The sequence below is a fragment of the Pituophis catenifer genome, unplaced genomic scaffold (genome assembly GCF_029215685.1).
Source record: "Pituophis catenifer annectens isolate HBS135680 unplaced genomic scaffold, rPitCat1.0.hap2 SCAF_7, whole genome shotgun sequence".
Lineage (NCBI taxonomy): Eukaryota > Metazoa > Chordata > Lepidosauria > Squamata > Colubridae > Pituophis > Pituophis catenifer.
This window is the reverse complement of record NW_027256887.1, coordinates 68,385,937-68,408,555: the sequence shown is the minus strand read 5'-3', so window position 1 is coordinate 68,408,555 and position 22,619 is coordinate 68,385,937. Positions and strand designations below refer to the sequence as shown.

General features: G+C 39.3%; 2 protein-coding genes across 3 annotated transcripts in view; one reads left to right on the top strand and one right to left on the bottom strand.

Annotated features, from left to right (window-relative positions):
• Positions 1-1,660: 1,660 nt before the first annotated feature.
• UQCC6 (ubiquinol-cytochrome c reductase complex assembly factor 6) lies at positions 1,661-7,678 on the bottom strand. The gene is made up of 3 exons (XM_070947266.1): positions 7,515-7,678; positions 4,806-4,923; positions 1,661-3,002 (listed from the first exon to the last, which is right to left on the bottom strand). Exons 2-3 carry the CDS (start codon positions 4,911-4,913, stop codon positions 2,904-2,906), a joined length of 207 nt encoding a protein of 68 aa, XP_070803367.1. The 5' UTR covers positions 4,914-4,923; positions 7,515-7,678; the 3' UTR covers positions 1,661-2,903.
• A 2,639-nt stretch (positions 7,679-10,317) lies between these two features.
• Positions 10,318-22,619, top strand: part of TDG (thymine DNA glycosylase) — a 23,691-nt gene continuing 11,389 nt past the window's right edge. The window contains exons 1-10 of one of the 2 annotated variants that reach the window (XM_070946618.1): positions 10,318-10,363; positions 16,104-16,246; positions 18,850-19,088; positions 19,752-19,821; positions 20,406-20,541; positions 20,624-20,706; positions 20,791-20,885; positions 21,144-21,315; positions 21,634-21,762; positions 22,451-22,575. In XM_070946618.1, the coding sequence (XP_070802719.1) occupies positions 16,156-16,246; positions 18,850-19,088; positions 19,752-19,821; positions 20,406-20,541; positions 20,624-20,706; positions 20,791-20,885; positions 21,144-21,315; positions 21,634-21,762; positions 22,451-22,575 (1,140 nt within the window). In that variant the 5' untranslated portion in view covers positions 10,318-10,363; positions 16,104-16,155. Of the gene's footprint in view, positions 10,364-10,464; positions 10,563-16,103; positions 16,247-18,849; positions 19,089-19,751; positions 19,822-20,405; positions 20,542-20,623; positions 20,707-20,790; positions 20,886-21,143; positions 21,316-21,633; positions 21,763-22,450; positions 22,576-22,619 lie in introns of those variants that run through there. The other variant, XM_070946617.1, reaches the window with a different exon arrangement.

Genomic DNA, 22,619 nt, shown 5'->3' with positions numbered 1-22,619 from the left:
CATTGGATTTAGTAAAATGCCATTTAAGCTTTGTTTTGTGAACCATTGTAATATATTCCCTTCATGGTGACAGAAGAAAACATACTTTGGGTTACATTTTGCTGGAGGGAAGACAGGTGTTATTACCCTGCAGAGATGCTTTAAGATAAAGTAAGCCATTAGATATTCAAAAACAAATGACTCCTATCAAACTTGTTAGCATCTATTTTTAAACAAGAAGCAAATAATGGTTTTATATACAGTGGAGCCTTTAGCTCATCCTGCTGATTGCATCTATCATACCCTGAGAACTAAATGGACTTGAATTCTGACAGATCTTTACCATGCAGATTGTATAATTTTAAGCCAATTACACCCTCAGCCAAATTTCACATATGTGATATTTAAAGTGAAATAAGTGAGAGAAATAGAAACTTGGTCATTTTCAAAAAGAAGCTTAAGGCAATAAAATAGTGGCTAGGTGCACCTTTGCAGAAAAGTACAATACTAACTCAAGTCATTGCATGCCATAATAGGCATGTTTTTTGCCCGTGTTCATGCTTCCTCATAAACAATAACTTTTATTTATAGCATGGTGTTTGTTACCTTGTTCAATGCTTCTCTGTGAATGGAAGATAATCTGAATTGGCTTAAATAGTAATAAAACTTGATAACTTGAACAGTGTTAATACAAGGAGTTGCTGCAGTTCTATCATCAAGTAAATGTTTGAATTTCATTCCTTGGTTCTGTAATTTCCAATGTTAAAATTTGTTTTCCCCGCATTTTAATACACGCAGGTTGAATAGAGGATTTCGCTCAGATGTGGAATCAAAATACTTCCGTTAGACACAAAAATAAAAATATATGTATATGAAGAATGTAAAAAAGATGACTTGTTCTTTTCAGTTTGTCCCATAAAGGTTCTATCCCACTTGCACAGTTCAAGAAACTACTTTCACATATTAGGTTAGGTACAGATAGTCCTTGACTTACGATCACAATTGAGCCTAAAATTTATGTTGCTAAGTGACACATTTGCTAAGTGAATTTTGTCCCATTTTACAACCTTTCTTGCCACAGTTGTTAAGTGAATCATTGCAATTCTTAAGTGAATTTGGCTTCTCCGCTGATTTTGCTTGTCAGAAGGTCGCAAAAGGTGATCACATGCCCCTGGGACACTGCAACTTTCATAAATATGAGTCGGTTGCTAACTCTGAATTTTGATGACATGCCATGGGGATGCTGCAAAGGTCGTAACGTCACTTTTTTCAGTGCCATTGTAACTGAACGTTCACTAAATGAACTGTTGTAAGTCGAGGACCACCTGTATTGTCTACTAAGTAGTTCTAATAACTGCAATGCAAAATACACAGAAAATTGAGTCGTATCTTTACAATAAAATGTTTCTAATTAAATACATCGGATTGTGTATTTTTGAATAGATTGGAAGAGTCAGGCCCTTTTGCAGTTAATGCTGATGCTGAATAAAAACTTTGAAATACATAGCCCAGCTTTCCCCAGCCTAGTGTCCACCAAGTGTGCTGACTACAGTTCCCATAAGTTTCCAGACAAAAAAAATAGTGAATTATGTCTAGAAATAAATTAACATTTACAGAAACTATATTTAAACACTGCATTTAATATGAAAAGTTGATTGTGAAAATTCAAAATAGTCAACAAATATCACTGAAATAAAATTGCTAAGTTATTGACATCGGATGCCTGCTTTGCAGAAAACCATATTGCAGTACAGTAGTGTGGGAGGCTAAACCTAATCTTTACTTTTACTTTTTACTTTTATTAGACTTCTATACCGCCCTTCTCCCGAAGGACTCGGGGCGGTGTACAGCCATATTAAAACACAAAATTTACAAAATTTAAAAACCATTAAAATCAAATATACAAAAATTTGGCCCACAAATTAAAAACTAACATACACCCATTAAAATTCATATTCATGTTAGGCCAGCCCGCTTGTTGAAACAAGAGGGTCTTCAGGGCACGGCGAAAGGTGGCAGGTTGGGGATTATACGCACATCTAGGGGCAGCTCATTCCAGAGGGCTGGTGCCCCCACAGAGAAGGCTCTCCCCCTGGGCGTCGCCAGTCGACATTGTTTGGCCGACGGCACCCTGAGGAGCCCCTCTCTGGGAGCGTATTGGCCGGTGGGAGGCTGTCAATGGCAGAAGGCGGTCTCGTATATACCCCGGTCCTAAGCCATGGAGTGCTTTAAAGGTGGTAACCAACACCTTGAATCGCACCTGGAAGACCACTGAGAGCCAGTGCAGCTCACGCAGGAGAGATGTCACGTGGGTGCGACGAGTCGCCCCCATAATCACCCGCGCGGCCGCATTCTGGACCAGTTGGAGCCTCTGAGTGCTCTTCAAGGGGAGCTTCAAATGGATACCTTGTTTAATTAACTTATAGCAAAACATGTTTCCAAACATTTGCTTTTTAAATGGTAATTGAAAAAGAGATATCCCAGCATTCTCCAAAACATAATATACCCTGCAAAGAATTTTTAAGGGGAAAAAACTGACATAGCTCTGCAACACTGAGAGCAATTGTAGCGAAGTAAAGGTTACAGGTAGATACAGAAACAAAAGCAATGGCTGAGGAGGAGGTCACCTTTGTAAGGGGGGGAAAAAGGAGCAGACCGTAGGAGAGGCAGTCTTGGACTCAAGAAAACAATACAGATACAAAATAAGTCCTTATAAATATTCATGATTTTCCAGTTGTACGTGTTCAGATTATAAATCCTACTAAGGAACACTTTATGGAGGATGCAACATTTATTTATTTATTTATTTATTTGTTTGTTTGTTTGTTTATTTATTTATCAAGAACGTATTAGGTAATAAGTATAAACATGGATTGGATACATAAAATAGATACAAATAGAGGAAACATTAGAACAGGGATGTTTCATGATCGTGGTTGTAAAGGTTGAACTGGCTCATTCGTATTTTTTAGACTTGGCATTTCTGTTCTGAGCTCCCCAGCTTCCAGAGGAATATCTGGTGTCTACAAATAAATAATATCCAAAAACAAATCCATCACATGTCCATGTCAACCCACACATTTTAGAATTCCAGATTATATTTAGCACTCTTCCTAAACAGCGACTATTCATTCTCAGACTATGACAGTACCACTGCCAGGTGGCTTTCTATCTGGCTGACAAACTCAACATCTAGTCCTCAACGGAACTACATCCACATGGAGGGAAGTAAGCGGTGGGGTACCCCAAGGTTCCGTTTTAGGCCCAGTACTCTTCAATATCTTCATAAACAATCTAGAGGGAATTGAAGAGGAACTCATCAAATTTGCAGATGATACAAAGCGTGCAGGAATAGCCAACATGTCAGAAGACCTCAAGATCCAAAAAGATCTTGACATACTGGAACACTGGACCCTATCAAAATGAAATTCACCATAGATAAAAGTAATACTTTACACTTAGGTAAAAAAAAAAACACCCAACTGTATAGACTACTAGGTGAAACTTGGCTTAATGCCAGTAACTGCAAGTGGGATCTTGAAGTCCTAGTGGACAATCACTTAAATATGAGCCAACTGTGCTGCAGCAACCAAAAATGCAATCCTTGGCTGCATTAAGAGGGATGAAATCAAGATCACATGAAGTTCTAGTACCACTTTACAAAGCCTTAGTAAGATCACTTAGAATACTGCATCCAGTTCTGGTCACCACAATATAAAAAAGATATTGAGACTCTGAAAGAATTCAGAGAAGAGCAACAAAAATGATTAGGGAGCTGGAGGCCAAAACATACAAAGAACGGTTACAGGAATTGGGTATGTCTAAGCTAATGAAAAAAACTAGGGGGGGATATGATAGCACTGGTCCAATATTTGAGGAGCTTCTACAAAGACATGGGAGTCAAACTATTTTCCAAAGCACCAAAAAGCAAGACAAGAAACAATGGTTGGAAACTACCCAAGGAGAGAAGCAACCTAGAACTAAGGAGTGAGAGCAATCAACCAATGGAATGGCTTGCCTTCAGAAGTTGTGGCTGCTCCATCACTGAAGGCTTTCAAAAAGAGACTGGACAACCATTTGTCTGAAATGATATAGGATCTCCTGCTTGAGCAGGGGGTTAGATGACCTCCAAGGTCCCTTCCAACTCTATTATTCCATGTTCTATGTTCAATGACTAGCTCCCAGAAGCAACTTGAACTGAAAGTGAAAAATCACCTCAGCTGTGACCACTTAAAATGCTTTTTGGTGCATCTCATACATAGAGAAAATGGAGCACGCCAGGCATCTTTAATAAGCTGTCGACGTCTGAATTGAAAAAAAAATCCAAGCTACCAATATTTTCATTTATAATAAAACCATTAATTTATTTAAAAATTGCTATTTCTAGATTTTACAGCCATATTTGCCAAGTCTAGTGCTGAGGGCCAGTTTTGCATTCCCAACCAACTGCTTCATAGGGTTGTTCTATGGATAAAATGGTGGCAGTTCCCGGTTGTACTGCTTTGACCTCCCACGGAAAGATACAGCATATGCTGTCAACTAACACATAAGTAACTTCAATGACACATTTCCAAGTTCTGAGTTTTAAAAAAGGGTGTTTATTTTTAAAAATAAATCTGGATAGAGTTCTAGGGAGAAGAACCTATAGCTAAGCCACAAAAGTAACCTACTACAGACCTCTCATCTCTGCAAAAGACAAAATTGCAAGTAAGGTAAGGCAATCACCAAAGAGCTATGCGATGTATCCTAAGTGGTAGAAGAAAACCCCAATTGTATCTGAAGCAGAAGACAAGACAGCAATCAAGAGGAGGGGGAAAGGCACTTACGAGGTCAGGTTTGTAAAATTTGTGGACGGTTTGTGCACCAGCAAGCATGGACAAGAAGGCTGCAGTAAGGATTTTCAAGTATTTGGGCCAACTTACACCGGCAGGCATGGTTCTGGACCTTAGAAGAAAAAAAAAGCACTGTAGAAGTTAAGACATGTCTTCCCCAGCAGGAATCAAACTTTTAACTAGCCAGAGTTGGAGGAGTGTATAAGAAACTTGGAGAGAAAATAATATTTCAGCAGTCCCAAAGCAGAATTGGGATATATAGATATAGAGCAGACTACTGAAGTCAAAGCAACAATGGACCATGGCAAGAACATATAGTAATCAAGACGGTTTTACAAATCAGAGCTCTTTCTCACAAGCTCACAATAGTACAGAGATGCCCGATTAATCATTTTTAAGACACATTTTCATGAAGCAACTGTAGTGTTCATTCCCAGCCAACCAAAGGCATACAAAATGTGTCATAGCTGCTAAATAAGGGTTTTCTATCCTCCTCCAGGACTAGGTAGGCAGACAGACAGACAGATATATATATATACATACAAAATCTAATCTATAGTGCAGCATTCATGAACTTGGTGATGATGAGATCAGAGGCTGCAATTTTCTATTGGCTGATTGAGGAGCGATTGGCTGATTGAGGAGCTATTGGCATGGCCCTTCCCTACGGCTTGAGATGAAGGAAAGACCAGACATCTTGTTTTTACAGAACCTGTAGAATCTGACCTATGCCTTCAAGAGAGTCACTCAGGCATTTTATTTCACTTATTATTTGCTACCCATCCTGTTTTGAAGTGACTCTGGGAAGCTATATTATTATATGGGATCTTTTTGTTTTGTTTTGTTTTTTTGTTTTTTCAATTTGATTTATATGCCGCCCTTCTCTGAAGACTCAGGGCGGTTTACAATGCGTTAAGAAGCCTTCATACTTTTGTATATTTTATACAAAGTCAGCTTATTGCCCCCACAATCTGGGTCCTAATTTTACCTACCTTAGGTACCTTACCTACCTTAGAAAGGATGGAAGGTTGACTCAACCTTCCATCCTTCTTAATATACAGGACATCTTCAAGATATACCAGCAATTGGGACAGGGATTGCTGTAGCTAAGTAGTATGGTCATGAAATGCAATATCACATTGCTTAGCAATGACAATCCCAGGACTCCTGCTTACTGTTGTAACCCCAATACGCCTGGCTTGTTAAGCTGTAAGTGGCAGGAATCCAAGGTAAGGAGCACGGGGTGCCATGCCAGGCTGGGTAAGTGTCTGGATCATAATCCTGTGATCAGAGGGTTGCTGCAATGTCTTCCACTTTATGATCAGTTTTATGACCGTACTTTCAACCCACCATAACTTTGAACAGTTGCTAAACAAATGGACACAGGCCAAGGTCTACCTATAAACTAATGCATCCATCTTTTGGAAGGCCAAGAACAGTTTCCATGCTTATGTTTTCTATTGTTTTAATTATTGGGTAGGAGTATCATTTACATACTTTAAGGCAGTGGTGAAATCCAAATTTTTTTACTACCGGTTCTGTGGACATGGTTTGGTGGGTGAGGCAGGGGAAGGATACTGCAAAATCTCCATTCCCACCCAACTCCAGGGAAAGGATACTGCAAAATCTCCATTCCCTCCCCACTCTGGGGCCAGCCAGTGGTGGTATTTGCCGGTTCTCTGAACTGCTCAAAGTTTCCGCTACCAGTTCTCCAGAACTTGCTGGATTTCACCCCTGCTTTAAGGGATATTTGCAGGTCACAGCCAGTTACTGTCAGCACTCTATTACTCTTGGATCACTGATGGACCAGGTTACAGACAGATCATCACAGAGAAAATCTAACTATGTTGTTGCCAAGACTTGATACATAATCAATCAACTAAGGAGCTGGAATATCTGGGAACTGTAATGAAACAGACAAAAGTTCTATCAGGTTCTATCAGAGCCGAGGTGGCGCAGTGGTTAGAGTGCAGTACTGCAGCTACTTCAGCTGACTGCTAGTTCAGCAGATCAAATCTCACCGGCTCAAGGTTGACTCAGCCTTCCATCCTTCCGAGGTGGGTAAAATGAGGACCCAGATTGTTGGGGGCAATATGCTATTTAGTTACTGTCTTTGGTGTAAGCCACCCAGAGTCTTCAGAGAGGTGGCATAGAAATATGACTAATAAAATAAAATAAATAAGTTTCCCCTTCTAGAACAAGTGTAAACCTCTATCCCAAAACAGAGATAGGTTTAGCAAAGCCCCAAAGAAATAGGTTTAGTAAAGCACAGGAAATCTTAGCATGAGCTTGGTAGGAGATAACATCCTAGTATGCTGTGACTGTTCCCTCAACACCTGGCCCTGCATTCTTCCCCTGTCAGATGGACTATATTTGGACACAGAATGTCACTATATAGCTGTGTTAAGAAAGAGCCCAAGCGATCGATTACAAAAGCAAAGTATGAAAATATTACTAAGCTAAGTATTGCCTCGGGTGTAAAGATAGCTGAGTGACCTTGAGCTCTTGACCACTCTCTTAGATCTAGGAATGACGCATTGGCAAGCCACTTCTGAAAACTTTACGAAGAAAACTGCAGGGATTAGTCCAGGCAGTCATCAGGAGTAAAGATTTACTAACCCTTTGATCGACACACACACAGTTGTGGATTATTTCCCGCCTCCCACCGCGAAACAAATATAATACGATGAACTCAGGTCCTACCGAGCAGATTCTCCCTACAAAGGACGCCAGAGACCTGACACGCATCAGCGTTCCAGATCCCCGCAAGAATGAATTCCGAATCCCCGCAAGAACGGAAGAGAGAAGGATCTGCGGATCCCTCCAGGCGGCCAATCGCAAAGGCGGAAGCCAACTTTGCAACATGCAAAGCCACGTGCCAGAGGAGGAGACGTCACCTCTGGATAGACAAAAGAGAGCAAGGAAAGAAGGGAGAGCCGAAAGCGAGGCGGTCGGTAGCGAGAGTTGTGAAGCGTGGATTTTTTGGTTTTAAAGCCGCCTGTATTTTTCTAGATTTGGTGAAAAGGAATACTTGGAACCCTCTGATGTATCAATCCGAAATTGCTGTTGTTGACTGTCGTTTGGCTGCCTCTCAATTCAGTGGGGTTTTTTTTTCCCTTCAAACTTGGGAACTTTAAAATGAGTGGACTTCAACTCCCAGAATTCCTCAGCCAGCACTTCTGCGGTACGCTTGGCTGGGGAATTCTGAGAGTTGAAGTCCACCCATCTTAAAGGGCCAAAGTTTAAAAGAAAAGCACACATTGTTTTAGTTGGTTGCCTTTACCCACAGGCTTCTGCTAAGTTTTCAGGTTATTGTTATAGATTCATTATTCTTCACCACAATAAGTCAAGTAGAAGTGAGCCTGCCTACAGAAATCAATGGAAAAATTGGAATGTTATAGTAGTAGTTCTAATGAACTATTATTAGCGGCTGTCTAATCAAACCATAGGGCCAATTTAACTCGGGTCTCTTTTCCCCTATAACAGTGTTTCTCAACCTTGGAAGCTTGAAGATGGGTGGACTTCAACTCTGAATCCCCCAAGCGCTGCTGGCTGGGGGATTCTGGGAGTTGAAGTCCACCCATCTTCAAGCTACCAAGGTTGAGAAACACTGCCCTGTAACATATTGCTTCTTTCCCCTGCGTTTGAAAATAGCCTTTGCATTATCCATCCAGTATCATCATCGTTTCCAAATGTATCAGCGTGTATTTGCCGCGCGTGAGAGCTTGATGCTGTTCAAAACCGTGATCCTCCCCACTTATTGAGCAATGCCTTATTTCTAACTGGAACTGTGCAGGCAGTCCTCAATTTACGACCACAATTGAGCCCAAAATTTATGTTGTTAAGTGAGAATTTGTTAAGTGAGTTTTTGCCCCAGTTTACAACATTTCTTGCCACAGTTTTTACTGCAGTTGATAAGTTAGCAACCCAGTTGTTAAGTGAATCTGGCTTTCCCATTGATTTTGCTTGTCAGAAGGTCGCAAAAAGTGATCACCTGACCCTGGGATGCTGCAACGGTCATAAGTATGAACCAGTTGCCAATCATCTGAATTTTGATCACATGCTCATGGGGGATGCTACAAAGGTTGTAACTGTGAAAAACAATCATAAGTCATTTTTTTCAGTATCTTTGTAACTTTGAACGGTCACTAAATTAACTGTTGTAAGTCGAGGATACCTGTATTATATACGTTTGAACCGGCCTTTCCTCTACTTGGATTGCGAGATTTCGATTTCAACAATCATCAAAGAATGACCAAATTTAGAAGGGAATTATGGGATTTGGAAAGCCGATCCATTTGCAGGTACTACCTTGAGGCAGGCTCTTTTAAAACTTCCAAGTGAGGAATTCAACTTTTTTTTTTCTTCGCCCTTCATTCACCCTCTGATTTGGCTTCAGATCCCGCCAATATTTCGCTCTTGAATTATAGTGTTGCCTTCCTTGTTGTTAGTTGCGAAGTCGTGTCCGACCCATCGCGACCTCATAGACAACGTTCCTCAAGGCCAGGGGTGAAATCCAGCAGGTTCTGGAGAACCGGTAGTGGAAATTTTGAGTAGTTTGGAGAACCAGCAAATACCACCTCTGGCTGGCCCCAGAGTAGGGTGCGAATGGAGATTTTGCAATATCCTTCTCCCAGTAGTGGGGTGGGATTTGAGATTTTGCAATATCCTTCCCCTGCCATGCCCACCAAGTGATGCCCACCAAGCCACACCACGCCCACAAGCCACGCCCACAGAACAGCTAGTAAAAAAAATTTGGATTTCACCACTGCTCCAGGCCTTCTTGTCCTCTACCATCCTCTGGAGTCCATTTAAGCTCACGCCGACTGCTTCAGTGACTCCATCCAGCCACCTCATTCTCTGTTGTCCCCTTCTTCTTTTGCCCTCAATCTTTCCCAGCATTAGGCTCTTCTCCAGTGAGTCGCTTTCCTACCATGAAGTTATTTTATTTTATTTTATTTTTTAAAAAATAAGTTTTATTGGTTTTTTCTTTTCTCCTCTCCCACCTTCACCCACATTTTTCTTTCTTTCTTTCTTTTTTTGAACAGAGTGTTGGTCGTTTCTTATTTTATACAATTAGTCGAATTCAAATACATTTTACTCAGTGACAGTTTTTGTCAATATCGTCTTCCCCCCTTTCCTTTTTTTTAAATATACCTCAGTATTTCTATACTGGCATACGGTAAACATCTTCATTTATCCCTAAATTCTAACTTTACTATTTATACATAGTGGTCCTCTTTTATTCTTAAACAATTCATTCTTTTCCTTAATATATTTATATTTGTCTGTTCAGAGCTGCCTTTCTTCCACTTCATGTTTTTTTTTTTTTAAAAAAAAAGCTAGGTTTGAGGAGAAAGATTGCTGTACAATTTAAAAAAACAAGGTGAAGTTATTTTATTTTTATTATTTTATTTTTTTTCCCCCTCCCTGAGGAAATCGGAACTTTGCTTTGGTGGACCTTTCTTCCACTTTCCTATCTCTATTGGCTGGCTTAGTCCCCGGCGTGCTGAGTGAGAGTTTAAGGAGGGCGCGCGTGGCGGCGGCGGAAGGTATATATATTTATAGAGAGAGAGAGCGGAGGGGGAAGGGGCGCGCGGAGGGGCTGTGCGGGGAGGGGGGCTCGGCTGGGTTCGACGCTTCTTTCCCGGCCTTCCCCCCGACAGGCTCGTTGGCCGGCAGAGCGGACGGCGGGGTGGTGGTTATGATACACCAAAGCTCGGAGATGGAAACCGAGGAGCCCGGGACCAGGTATTGGCTGGGAGTGAACGGGGAGGGGGATATTAACGCTGCTGGGGAGGAAAGGAACGGCAACCTCCCCCTCCACGGTGGGAGCTTTCCTGTCGCCGGGTTGGCGGCTACTACAAAGGGCTTCCGGCTGAGCTCCAGAGGAAGGCCGAAGCCTGAATTTCCTGGGGTTTTTAGGAAGGGAAAAATCCGGACGGTCATCCAAGGGAGGGCAGCCTCGCCTCCGCGCTTGCTTCCATTCCTTTGCTGCTCTCCAGGGCGGCAGATAAATTTTATTATTGTTGTTGTTATTATTATTATTGGTCGCAGTTTGTTTAGACTGGATTTTGCAATTTTTATTTTTTTTTATTTTTTTGCCCATTGATTAAAATCTTCCCCAGGGATAGGCAGATGTTGTTTAATACAGGGGTCTCCAACCTTGGCAACTTTTAAGCCTGGTGGACTTCAACTCCCAGAATTCCCCAGCCAGCAAAGTTTAATACATATTAAAAGCTTTGCTGGCTGGGGAATTCTGGGAGTTGAAGTCCACCAGGCTTAAAGTTGCCAAGGTTGGAGACCCCTAGTTTAATACACTGCTCAAAAAAATAAAGGGAACACAAGCAGAAGACATCCGAGATCTGAATGAATGAAATAGCCTTATTAAATACTTTCTTTGTTACATACAGTACTTTTGTGGTCCCTTTAGGTGTTTGAGCAGTGTATAAACTACTGAATGTAACGAAGAAAGTATTTAATAAGGCTGTTTCATTCATTCAGATCTCAGATGTCTTCTGCTTGTGTTTCCTTTATTTTTTTGAGCAGTATACATATTAAAGGGATTGTTGCAGGATGGAAGCTTAATACAGGTAGAACTACCTCCTGCAATTGATTTTGTGGCGGATTTTGTCAATGCTAATGATGTTCAAAATGTTTTGGAATGGCACCTAAGGCATCTATTTACTTGTTGGTACGATCTTTGCTTTCTTTTGCCATAGTCATTCTCTTTGCAGGTCTTTACCTCCAATTCTTTCTCCTCTGCAGTATTTTGCTGTCTCCAGGTACAGCAACATCCACTATCCAGACTTTATTTTTTTGTCTTTATCAACATGGTTAAGCGTGGAAACTTTGTGCGGCAGATGCTTGTTGGTTTGAATTCTAAAGTCCCAGAGTACCTCCAGCTTCTTTGTTCTCTATAATCTTGTTTGTTTTGTGGTCCTACCAGTTCTTGCTTGCAGACAAATCCTATTTCTTAGGAAATGTTCCGATGCATCCTTGTGCTACTTTGCCCATGCCATTGTTTGTAATCATTCTGCAATTTTCTTGCAGGTTTCAGCTAGGGGGCCCATCATTTCTTCAGCTTCTTTCCATTTGCTGTCTGTTGCTGTCTTCTCAATTCTAGTTTTATATTCATTTGGTTTTAAGGCTTAAACCAGAATTAGCCCCTCTTGTTTGTTTTTTCTACTTTGTTGCTGTTAGCCATTTTCAGGTCTTAGTGTTAATCTATTTTGCCTACTAGGTGTTTTTTTTTAAAGTACTTATTGGCCATGTAATACTGTGCCTTGCCATGTCTCGTTTCTCTTCTTCATTTTAATTAGGCCAATTTAATCTCTGGTATTCAGAAAGCCTTCATGGTGTACTAGCTTCAATGCGTCTTCTTCTACATATTTTGCCAATGCTTTTTTTTTTCTTTACCTGTCTGGTGTACTTGCAACATTCCATGGTCATTTATGCTGTTTGATAAATAGTCTGTCAACTTTGCTGTGTGACTGAAGGACATGATTTATTGTAGTTATTTTTCTGGGCTTCTATTGTAGCTTGAGTCCAGTCCACTATTCCAGGTGTGTGTGTTTGTGCTTCTGTGTATTTTCAAAGGTGTGTGTGTGTGTATGTGAGAGAGAGAGAGAGAGGAGCAAGTGAGGGCAGGGAGATTACTTTTTAAAGAAAGCTACTGTTATGATTTTATTGTGATATTACAGTAATGTATTGAAAATCACTGTAAAATGTTTTAAGAATGGGATAAATATCTGACATATGGTCCCTGTAAATCTTGCTAATATTTCAGATCTGCTTTCAAATAGCAGATGATAAAAAGAGTTTACCCTGTATTGCTGATGAGAAATCATTGTAAGAAAGATGAAATATAAAATATAAAATGCCATCCACACCAGACATACAGCTCTCTGTGGAATCTGAACATCTACTGAAGGTTTATTCAAAGGTGTTCTTTTACAGAGTTTACTTAAAACAAGTACCGGTACTTCTCTGGGTGATATTTTTAAGATATTTTTAAGATAAGCTAAGGTAGATGACAAATCACTTTCCACTAAGTATCCTACTTAGGACGCAGCCAGAATGAAGAAAAAAATGTTGACTACTTCTTGGAAATCTTTTAATTCATTCTTCAGGTTTGCACTCTGGTGTACTTACCCGTAGACGATTGTAAGTTTAAATTTTAAGGTTGAGCGGAATTACTCCAGTTCCAGTAATTCCAACTGAATTACTGAACACAGTTCTGGATAAGACTGTCCAGCCTCACACAATAACTCTACTAGCTTGATTAAGAAAAGGCTTTTTTCCTATTTTCTTTATCCATACATAAATTGGTGGCAGGAAGTGTTGCCCTTTCTTTCCTCCTTTGCACATTAGGATACCACTTGCAGAACTTTTACTTTATAACTGCTCAGATTGGTGTAAATCAGGGGTACCCAAACTTGGCAGCTTTAAGACTTGTGGACTTCAACTCCCAGCTATGCTGGCTGGAGAATTCTGGGAGCTGAAGTCCACAAGTCTTAAAGCTGCCAAGTTTGAAGACCTCTGGTGTAAATCATTGTACATGTTCATCATCTTTTTTCCAGAATAACTGATAAAATACTCATAAATTATGTAAGTTATGTATGTATAGTAGCAAATTTTTTAATTAATTTCAGGAATTCATTCTGAATACAGGTAGTCCTCGACTTACAACAGTTTGTTTAGTGACTGTTCAATGTTCCACTGGCACTGGAAAAAGTGACTTATGAATATTTGTCTCACTTACGACCATCGCAGCATCTCCATGGTCATGTGATCAAAAGACACTTAGCAATTGACCCATATTTATGACACTTGCATGTCCCAGTGTCACATGATCACCTTTTGCCAACCTCTGACTAAGTCAATGGAAAAGCCAAATTCACTTAACAACAGTGTTACTAACTTAACAATTGCAGTGATTCACTATATAACTGTAGCAAGAAAAGTTGTAAAATGGAGCAAAATTCATTTAACAAATGTTTCGCTTAGCAACAGAAATTTTGGACTCAATTGTGGTTGTAAGTCGAGGACTAACTATATTTTCTAACATTTTTTAAATGGTACTTCAGGATGCATTATCTTCACCAGATAGGCTTACAAAAAGCTGACATGTAATTAATAAATTTCATTAAAACACAGCACAAGCAACAATAGCTTAGTTTTCTTAATAGTGACTTCTTGGATTTTTTTTAAAAAAATATGCATACTGGAAATATGTGTCCTCATTGGGTTGTTGCTTAATAAAGGCATTTATGTCTTGCTGGGGGAAGATTTGATAAATATGAAACCACTGGTGAAAAAACCCTAAGGCAGGAATAGGCAGCTGGTGCATTGTCCAAAAACTGCTGACCTACAATTCCTAGTATGCATTGGCTATTGTTCATGCTGTTAAAGCTGTTGTGAGTTGTAGCTCAGCAGTATCAAGAAGGTAGAGAGAGCCTCTACTGTTTTTAGCCTACACGCAGTATTCACCAGAGGGACAGTGAAAAGGGCCTAAACAGTATTTTTAATGCTTGAATAAACTTTTGGTTAGATATTTCTTCAAATAATCCTTTCTCAGTACCCTTAGCATTTCAGTCCAGAAACAAATAAGCAACTAAAGCTAATGATATGAAATAAGTGTAATATGAGCTGAATATGTAGTTTCATCCTTTAGTATCAGTTGCAGTTTCCAAACAGTTCCCCACAGACTGTATTACTGTCATCCAATCTGCATAGATAAAAAAACAAGGATCTATATGACTCAATTTTTGCTATGTCATATTATCAAGCCAACCTAAGCTGTTGCAAAATAGTCTGGCCGACCAGAACGACATGTGTTTTAATAGACAGTCCTGGGCATAGATGCTGGGAGGGTATCTATATTGAGACTTAAACTAGGTTTACGAGATCTGGGCTGCAGAAACTGGATGGCAGTAGATCTTTATGTCCTTACTGTAGCCCATTGTAGACATTTGTATCTATGCACCACATTGAATGGTGATCTAGTTTTTGCAGCCACATCTGGTAGGCTTGTATAAAGCATGTTGACTTCCAAATTTCACTATATTTGTGATCCTGTAGCAGCAAGGATTGTGAGTGTTAATAAAAAGGTAGGGCAAATGAATTAGACCAAGGGTGTCAAACCCAATCACATCGTGGTCCATATTGTGATGTATCGATTCATATCGTGATGCATTGGGATGTTTTTTGCCTTTGCGGAGTTGGGATGGGCATATCCTGCCCGCAGATCACCAGTTTGAAGGCCTGAATTAGACAGTCATGTTACTGGGTACCATTCACATACTGGGTACCATTCTCATCTATTCTCTGTATGAAAGCATGTACATGTTGATCCAGGGGTGGGTTCTACTTACCTTTACTACCGGTTTGCAACGGGATCGCACATGGTCACTTGGCACGCGCGTGCGCCTTGCTTCTGCGCATGCGCAGATCGCCAATGACGACATCTGGGGCGGTGGGCGGGGCCTCCCACCGGTTTTACTATTGGTCTGAACCAGGGGCAACCCACCACTGGTTTGATCCCTATCTTACTTCACTGAGTCCCAGCAGTCTTATCCTCTGTGAGTTGGCCGATTACTTAATTTGACTCAGTTACAGGTAATGCTCAACTTACAATTGAGACCAGAATTTCTGTTACTGAGGTGGTTTTAAATGAGTCATGGCTAATTTTTGAACTCTTGCAATAGTTGCTAAGCAAATCACTGTAATTGTTAACTGAATCATGTGGTCATTAAGTGAATCTGGCTACCCCTACTGACTTTGCTTATTGGAAGCCAGCTGGAAAGGTCGCAAATGACGATCATATGACCCAGGTATACTACAACTATTGTAAATACATGTTAGTTGCCAAGCACCCAAATGTTGATCACACGACTGTGGGGATACTGGGTTCGTTATCAGCATGAGGACTAGTTGTAAGTCACTTTTTTCAGTGCTGTTGTAATTTTGAAATGGTCACAAAACAAATGGTTGTAAGTCAAGGACAACCAGTATTTAGCCACTTGCTGTTACTGTCAGGAGAAAACTTTTTCTGCCCATCGGCTGACCTGCTTGTAAGGAGAGGGGTGAGAAGCTTTCTGAAGCTGGATTCTTTTTGGTTGTGGGCTCCACACAGTTTTTTGGGCATTCCTGATCTAATATACATGGGTTAAGAATTATACACCATATGAAATGTATTCAGATCAGCTATGCAAATGTATGTCCAATACTATGGGAATTTCCTCCTTAACTTCCTATTTGAAATATTTTTTTTCTTTTTTTAAAAAAAAGATACTACACTCCTCTTCAACCAGCCTTTTATCCCTTTTCCTACAACCAAACGATGGCTGCAGCTCCTAATCTGGAGTTGATGAATGAGCATGAAGATCTTCAGGAAGACTTGGAACCAAACATTGCTCAGGAACCTATTCAAGGTATCTTTGGTTTTTTTTTCCCACTTGAAATATTGAGCGCAAACTTGCAACAATAATTTCTTCTGGAATTTGTGAAAATTGCAGGATTGTTTTCTTCTCAGAAATGATTCAGTTGTGAAGAGCTTTTCTTTAAGATAAAATGTGTGCTTAAATAAATGAACCCTGATGTTAAATGTACATTTTTTATTACCCTTGAGAAACAGCAAGCTATATGGAACATACTTTAAAATAGCACATACTGAATTTTGCCTTCGTGTACATATTTGTTTTAAAGAAAGTCTCAAGGGGACTACATTTTGTGATTACCTTGTAAATCTGTTGTTTTCTATGCATATTTCCCAACTGCCTTTCATGTTAGTAGTGCAGTATAGAATTTCATATCTACTAGCATGATGGGGCTTCTCATTTCTCCCATCCCTTACTCAGGTCTTCTCAGTAAAGCTGCACAGGGAATCATAGGTTATTAATTGAAAAGGAAATGTTCATTCCTCTATGTCCTCTGAAATATACAACTGAGTTCACATATCATGCTAAATCACAGTTTTCACTCAAGAAATCACAGGGGCTGAACTCACACAATACATTGAAATCAATGCAATCTTTAAAGCAAAATCTTTAAAGCAAAATCAGCAGGACCAATTCACTGGATTTCTCCCATGTGTCTCCTGGAAATAGTGATGATACTCTGCCAAAAGTTAAACAGCAATCTTAACCATTCTCCTATTATATGAAAATAATAGGTTATTGGTAAAGGTAAAGGTTCCCCTCGCATATATGTGCTAGTCGTTCCCGACTCTAGGGCGCTGTGCTCATCTCTGTTTCAAAGCCAAAGAGCCAGTGCTGTCCGAAGACGTCTCCGTGGTCATGTGGCCGGCATGACTAAATGCCAAAGGCACATGGAACACTGTTACCTTTCCACCAAAGGTGGTCCCTATTTTTCTACTTGCATTTTTTATGTGCTTTCGAACTGCTAGGTTGGCAGAAGCTGGGACAAGTAATGGGAGCTCACCCCATTATGCGGCACTAGGGATTCGAACCGCTGAACTGCCAACCTTTTGATCAACAAGCTCAGTGTCTTAGCCTCTGAGCCACCGCGTCCCTAGGTTATTGTTAGCTTGCAGTTATTGTGCATTATACATATTTTAATAACATTCCATAATATTTTCTAGTAATTGCAGGTAGTCCTCCAGTTACGAATGCCTATTCCATTCATAATCCGAGGATTTATGGGAGTGAATCTTGTACCTTGAACAGGATCATTCCCTCCTTTCGCCCATGAATTCACTAATCAAATGCGAGGCTCGTTAAGTGCACATGCGGTATTTTAGGGTGGGGAAGGCCATGGGGGAGGCCTACTGATGGAACAGGCCATCTACCTAAGACCACACAAGGTCTCCCCGACCCACTGAAGTACCTCATGCTCCCCACAATTGCTTTCCCCCCCAAAACTGCTGTGCTGTGTCATTTACTTTGTGAAGATCTAACAAACAGTCACCTCTCCAGCCTTGTGCACCTCTCTGCAGTTTGGTTCGGGCTTTCACAGATCTCGCCCGGCAGGTTGCTGGCCAAAATGGAGATTCTGATGGGCAAATCCAGCTCTCTGACACTCCATTCAGATCTCCACGGGCCTCCTCCGACCCATTGCAAGCCGGAATGGAGCCTCCAGGGGCTGGATCCATTTCAGCCTGCAACGGGCCAGGGGAAGGCCAAACCGAGGGTTGAATCCAGCCCCCAGAAGCTCCATTATGGCCTGCAATGGGCAGGGGGAGTCCCGTGGAGGGCCGAACGGAGCGTTGGAGGGACGAATCCCGCCCTCGGAAGCTCACTTTCAGCCCATAACGTGCTATGTGAAGCCTCTGGACAACCGAACGAAGCTTCTGAGAGGCAGATCCGCCTTTCAGAAGCTCCATTTCAGCCAGCAACATGCAGAATGAATGTTGCAGAATCTCTATGTTTGTTCGGAAGGGTGAACAAATGCCATGGTGCTGCAAGATTTGTAGTTTTGGACCTTGTTCGCAAATGCTAGGGGGCGCTTATCGCGTAACTTTGAACATTCGCTAAGGGAATGCTCGTATCCCAGGGATTACCTGTATTAGTTGGTTTCAGAGACATTTTCAAGTGTGGTTTGACTCAGTTGCATTAAAATTTATGACTTGCCAGTTGTCAGTATTTGGGACAATTTAAAGATGACAGTATTTGTTTGATCAGGGATAAAGATGTGGTGGGGGTGGGGATCAAACTTTTAAGCTTCTTCTGTCCTGTATAGATTATTTTTAACCTTAGGGTGGAAGTTCTTCAAAACACTGAAGAGGTTTTTGAGGGATTTTGAAAGGTAGTCCTTTAAGGAATTGCGGTAGGGTGGGAAAGCCCAAGAAATTGTGTATTAAAGACACTGATGAACAATGTAACAACATGTGGGAGAAGCTGTGTGGAGAGACAATGAAGTTTCTGGTTAGATCTGTGAACCAAAATTTCTCCATTGTTATGTTGGAAGTTGGTAAGTTTAACTGAAAAAAAATTGATAAATTTGAAGAACATTTCTAAACTTAAAACATACAATTATTCTGCCTTCACTATTAAATAAGCTGACTCCTGTCTTTCAGCAACTGCTAAAGGAAGGAAAAGAAGAAATAAATCTACTGAACCCAAAAAATCTGCTGCTAAGCCTAAGCCTAAGCCTAAACCTAAACCTAAACCTGTAAAATCCAAAGGGAAACAGGAAAAAATCACAGATAGTTTCAAAGTCAAAAGAAAAGTTGATCGCTTTAATGGTGTTTCAGAAGCTGAATTGTTGACCAAAACTCTTCCCGATATATTGACCTTCAATTTGGACATTGTAATTGTAAGTCAATTGTAAAAATGGTTTAATTGTAGATAATGGTTATGGTCAATTAACTAAGCAATTTGTTGATAAATTCTTGAAGGGTCTTCATGATAACCTGTTGCGAGTTTTGGATATGTTTCATTTTTATATGGAAGTATAGAGCTCTACATTGATATTTAATGACCTCCTTATAATATATCATTTCTGGTTTTCCCTTGCTATCTTGAAGAATTTATAGGACTGATTGACCAGACAAAACAGGTTATAATTTGTGGAGATTGAAACTCATGATTCCTTTATTAACTTTGAATTTTAATATACTGTCTTAATCTAATACCCCGCTTTAGGAAACTTAAAGTTATATAATAAAAGGACTCAATTTAATGGAATTTTCAGTGCAGCAGGCGGAATTTCCATCTGAGCATGTCTAAAATAAATACAAAATTCATCCGGGTGATGTGGACTGGACATGTATTAATTTATATGACAGTATTTCTGTAATTTGTATCATTTGCTTAATGATGTCTTTATGCAAATTATATAAATCACCATGAATGTCATGAGTGACAGATCCCCTATTTATCCAAGTGGTTTATTTGTGTTGTGGTTGTTCTTTTCATTACATCTAATACATTTTTATCATGAACAAAATTATGATTTAATTTATGTATTCCTCCCTAGATTGGTATAAACCCAGGTTTAATGGCAGCCTACAAAGGCCATCATTATCCAGGACCTGGAAACCATTTCTGTGAGTATCCCTTTTCATGAACTCTGGAAATTTTCTTATAATCTAGAATTTTTTAGTTGTAGTAACAGAAAGCAATAGATTATGATTGTAATCAAGAATTGTTATTGCTAGAACAGATTAGTCAATATGTTCATATGTCAATGAAGGTAACTCAAACATTTCTTTTGCATAAATTCAAAACAAATTATGTGACAAATTGCCTGTTAGGACATAGAAAAACAAAGCTGAATTTGTTGATACCTGGACAAGGGACCAGTAAACTGGACCACTAAATGAAAAAATATCTTGAAGAGTGCAAAAACCTACCATCAGGTTGACAAGAAAGCTGCTTAGATACTGTATAACCATGTAGAGACCATCAGTTGAGCTTGATTCAAGAGAGACTTCATTTTTTTCTTTAAATAATAATAAAGATTATGCCATATTATGTTGACTAGCCTCATTTTGCATATGATTATTGTTACTTTGCTATTTTTGAAAGTAAAAATAAATAGAATTTAATAAATATAATTTAAAAAGAAAATTATAGAGTTTTGATATGTATTGTCCAGAAAATATGACAAATACATTTTTTGGCTCCATAGGGAAATGTCTTTTTATGTCTGGGCTAAGCAACGAACAATTGAATCATATGGATGATCATACTTTGCCACATAAATATGGTATTGGATTTACAAATATGGTGGAAAGGACAACACCAGGTAGCAAAGACCTTTCCAGGTAGATTTTTTTTTTATCATACAGTATTTATCAGAAAATTATGGTCCTATTTTTTATTTGTGCTATTTTGTCCTCTTTTCAGCAAAGAATTTCGGGAAGGAGGACGTATTCTAGTGCAGAAATTGCAGAAGTATCAACCCAAAATAGCTGTTTTTAATGGAAAATGTAAGTTTTTAAAAATGAGACTCGGGCATTTTATTGTGGTTAAGTATGTATTATAACTGATGGATGTATTTCCAATTTCACTAGGTATTTATGACATTTTTAGTAAAGAAGTTTTTGGAGTGAAAGTTAAAAAATTAGAATTTGGACTACAGCCACATAAGGTTCCAGATACAGAAACAGTAAGTTCTTATCTTGATTGGAATATAAATTTTTCCCATTTATGGAAGGACTTTTTAAATATATTTATTTCAATATGTAAATCAAATATCTTGCTGTTTAGGATATGAGTCTTCATTTAAAATTACTGCTGTTCTCTTAAGAGTTTAAGTTTTCAGAAAATCTGCCAAAGATCAAAAAGCTCTGTAACAAACAATTTTAGTATTTGAAAATAACCAGTTTGATGACGGTTGCTTTTTTTCTCCTATTTTTTGGTACAGCTTTGTTATGTCATGCCATCATCCAGTGCAAGATGTGCTCAGTTTCCTCGTGCACAGGATAAAGTTCATTATTACATAAAGCTAAAAGACTTAAGGGATCAATTGAAGGGGGTTGCATCATCTGCTGAAGTCCAGGAAGTACAGTATACATTTGATTTGCAGCTTGCACAAGGTATTCCATGTGAAATCAAAGTAGTAGTTATGAAATACTTAATATGTCAAATCTTCAAAAAGTAAATAAAAGTAGACCCAGACAGTTAATTTGTATTATGAACTAATGGTTTACAGTTCTTACATATTTCAGATTTAATGATTACACAATAATGCAAACTCCATTGTGTGACTTCTTCTGCAAGGCAATTCTTATGGATAGAACAGGATATTTACAAGTTTTCAAGCTGTGATTTGATTTTATTCTGAAATAGGATAACATTGACAAATGGTTCTGTGTTTAAGAACAATTTCAACATTGTGAGTCTGGTTTATACAGAGGAAGCTAAGAAGATGGCTGTTAAAGAAGAAAAATATGATCCAGGATATGAAGCAGCCTATGGAGGAGCTTATGGTGAGAGAACAACCTCTGAGAATGAACAGTGTATCTTCCCCACAAATGGAACAGGTACAGCATGAAAAAATTCAAATTACGTCTTTATTTTAATCTATTGTCCCCCAACTGAGAAGGCAGTAAAATTGTTTCTTGGGCAAGCTGTAATTAGAATGCTCTGATCTTCATGACCCCCATTCACTTCATAATCCTTCTGCCAGTACATTGACTGAAGCGATGGAATAAAAGAAAGCAAAAATAACTCCATTTGTCAGTTTAAGAAATATTCATCTTTTGCATTGTATGCAGTGGGAAGGTATTTATTTAGTACGAACGGTGGCTCAAAATTTTCTTGTGTTGAAAATATATAAAGCAAGTACAAGAGATTTGGCTTTTGAAGCCAACACCACCTCTAGTTCTGTTTCTTCTCTACAGTGTGGGAATGAGAAAGAGTGCAAAAATATCCTCAAGGAGAGAGAGCAGGAATCTTGGATTGCCTCTTCTGAAATTGGAGCTTTCTTTCCAATCTCAGAAGAGGAATTCCAGCATAGTCTTTGAGGCTTGAAATTGTGTCCCAGAAAGCCAGATTTGCTTAATTTTTTTTAATCCTTAAAAATAAAAATTGCATTTTGAAATTACTATAAACACATAGCATAAATGCTATAAAATATGTGCTTCTATATTCATGTATTTTGCATGTAGTTATGCTTTTTGCTCCCTTAGTTTTAATAGCAACAATTGATGTAGGTTTCTTTTTATGCAGCAACCAACATGGAGTACAGCAGTGGTTCTTCTGCTGGTGAAGTGCCTAATGGACAGTGGATGATGCAAACTTTCACAGATCAGATTCCTGCATTTAGCCTCTCAAGAGCACAAGAAGAAGGAAGAGTCAGTACTTAGAATCAACTCTATATTCTACGGTCATTTTTTTA

What these genes read in the sequence shown, in the direction of transcription:
- UQCC6 (XM_070947266.1), bottom strand. Translation starts at nt 4,913, where the DNA reads ATGCCTGCCGGTGTAAGTTGGCCCAAATACTTGAAAATCCTTACTGCA. An exon ending in AATTTTACAAACCTGACCTC is followed by an intron (nt 3,003 to 4,805) that starts GTAAGTGCCTTT and finishes ATTTATTTGTAG; the next exon opens with ACACCAGATATTCCTCTGGA.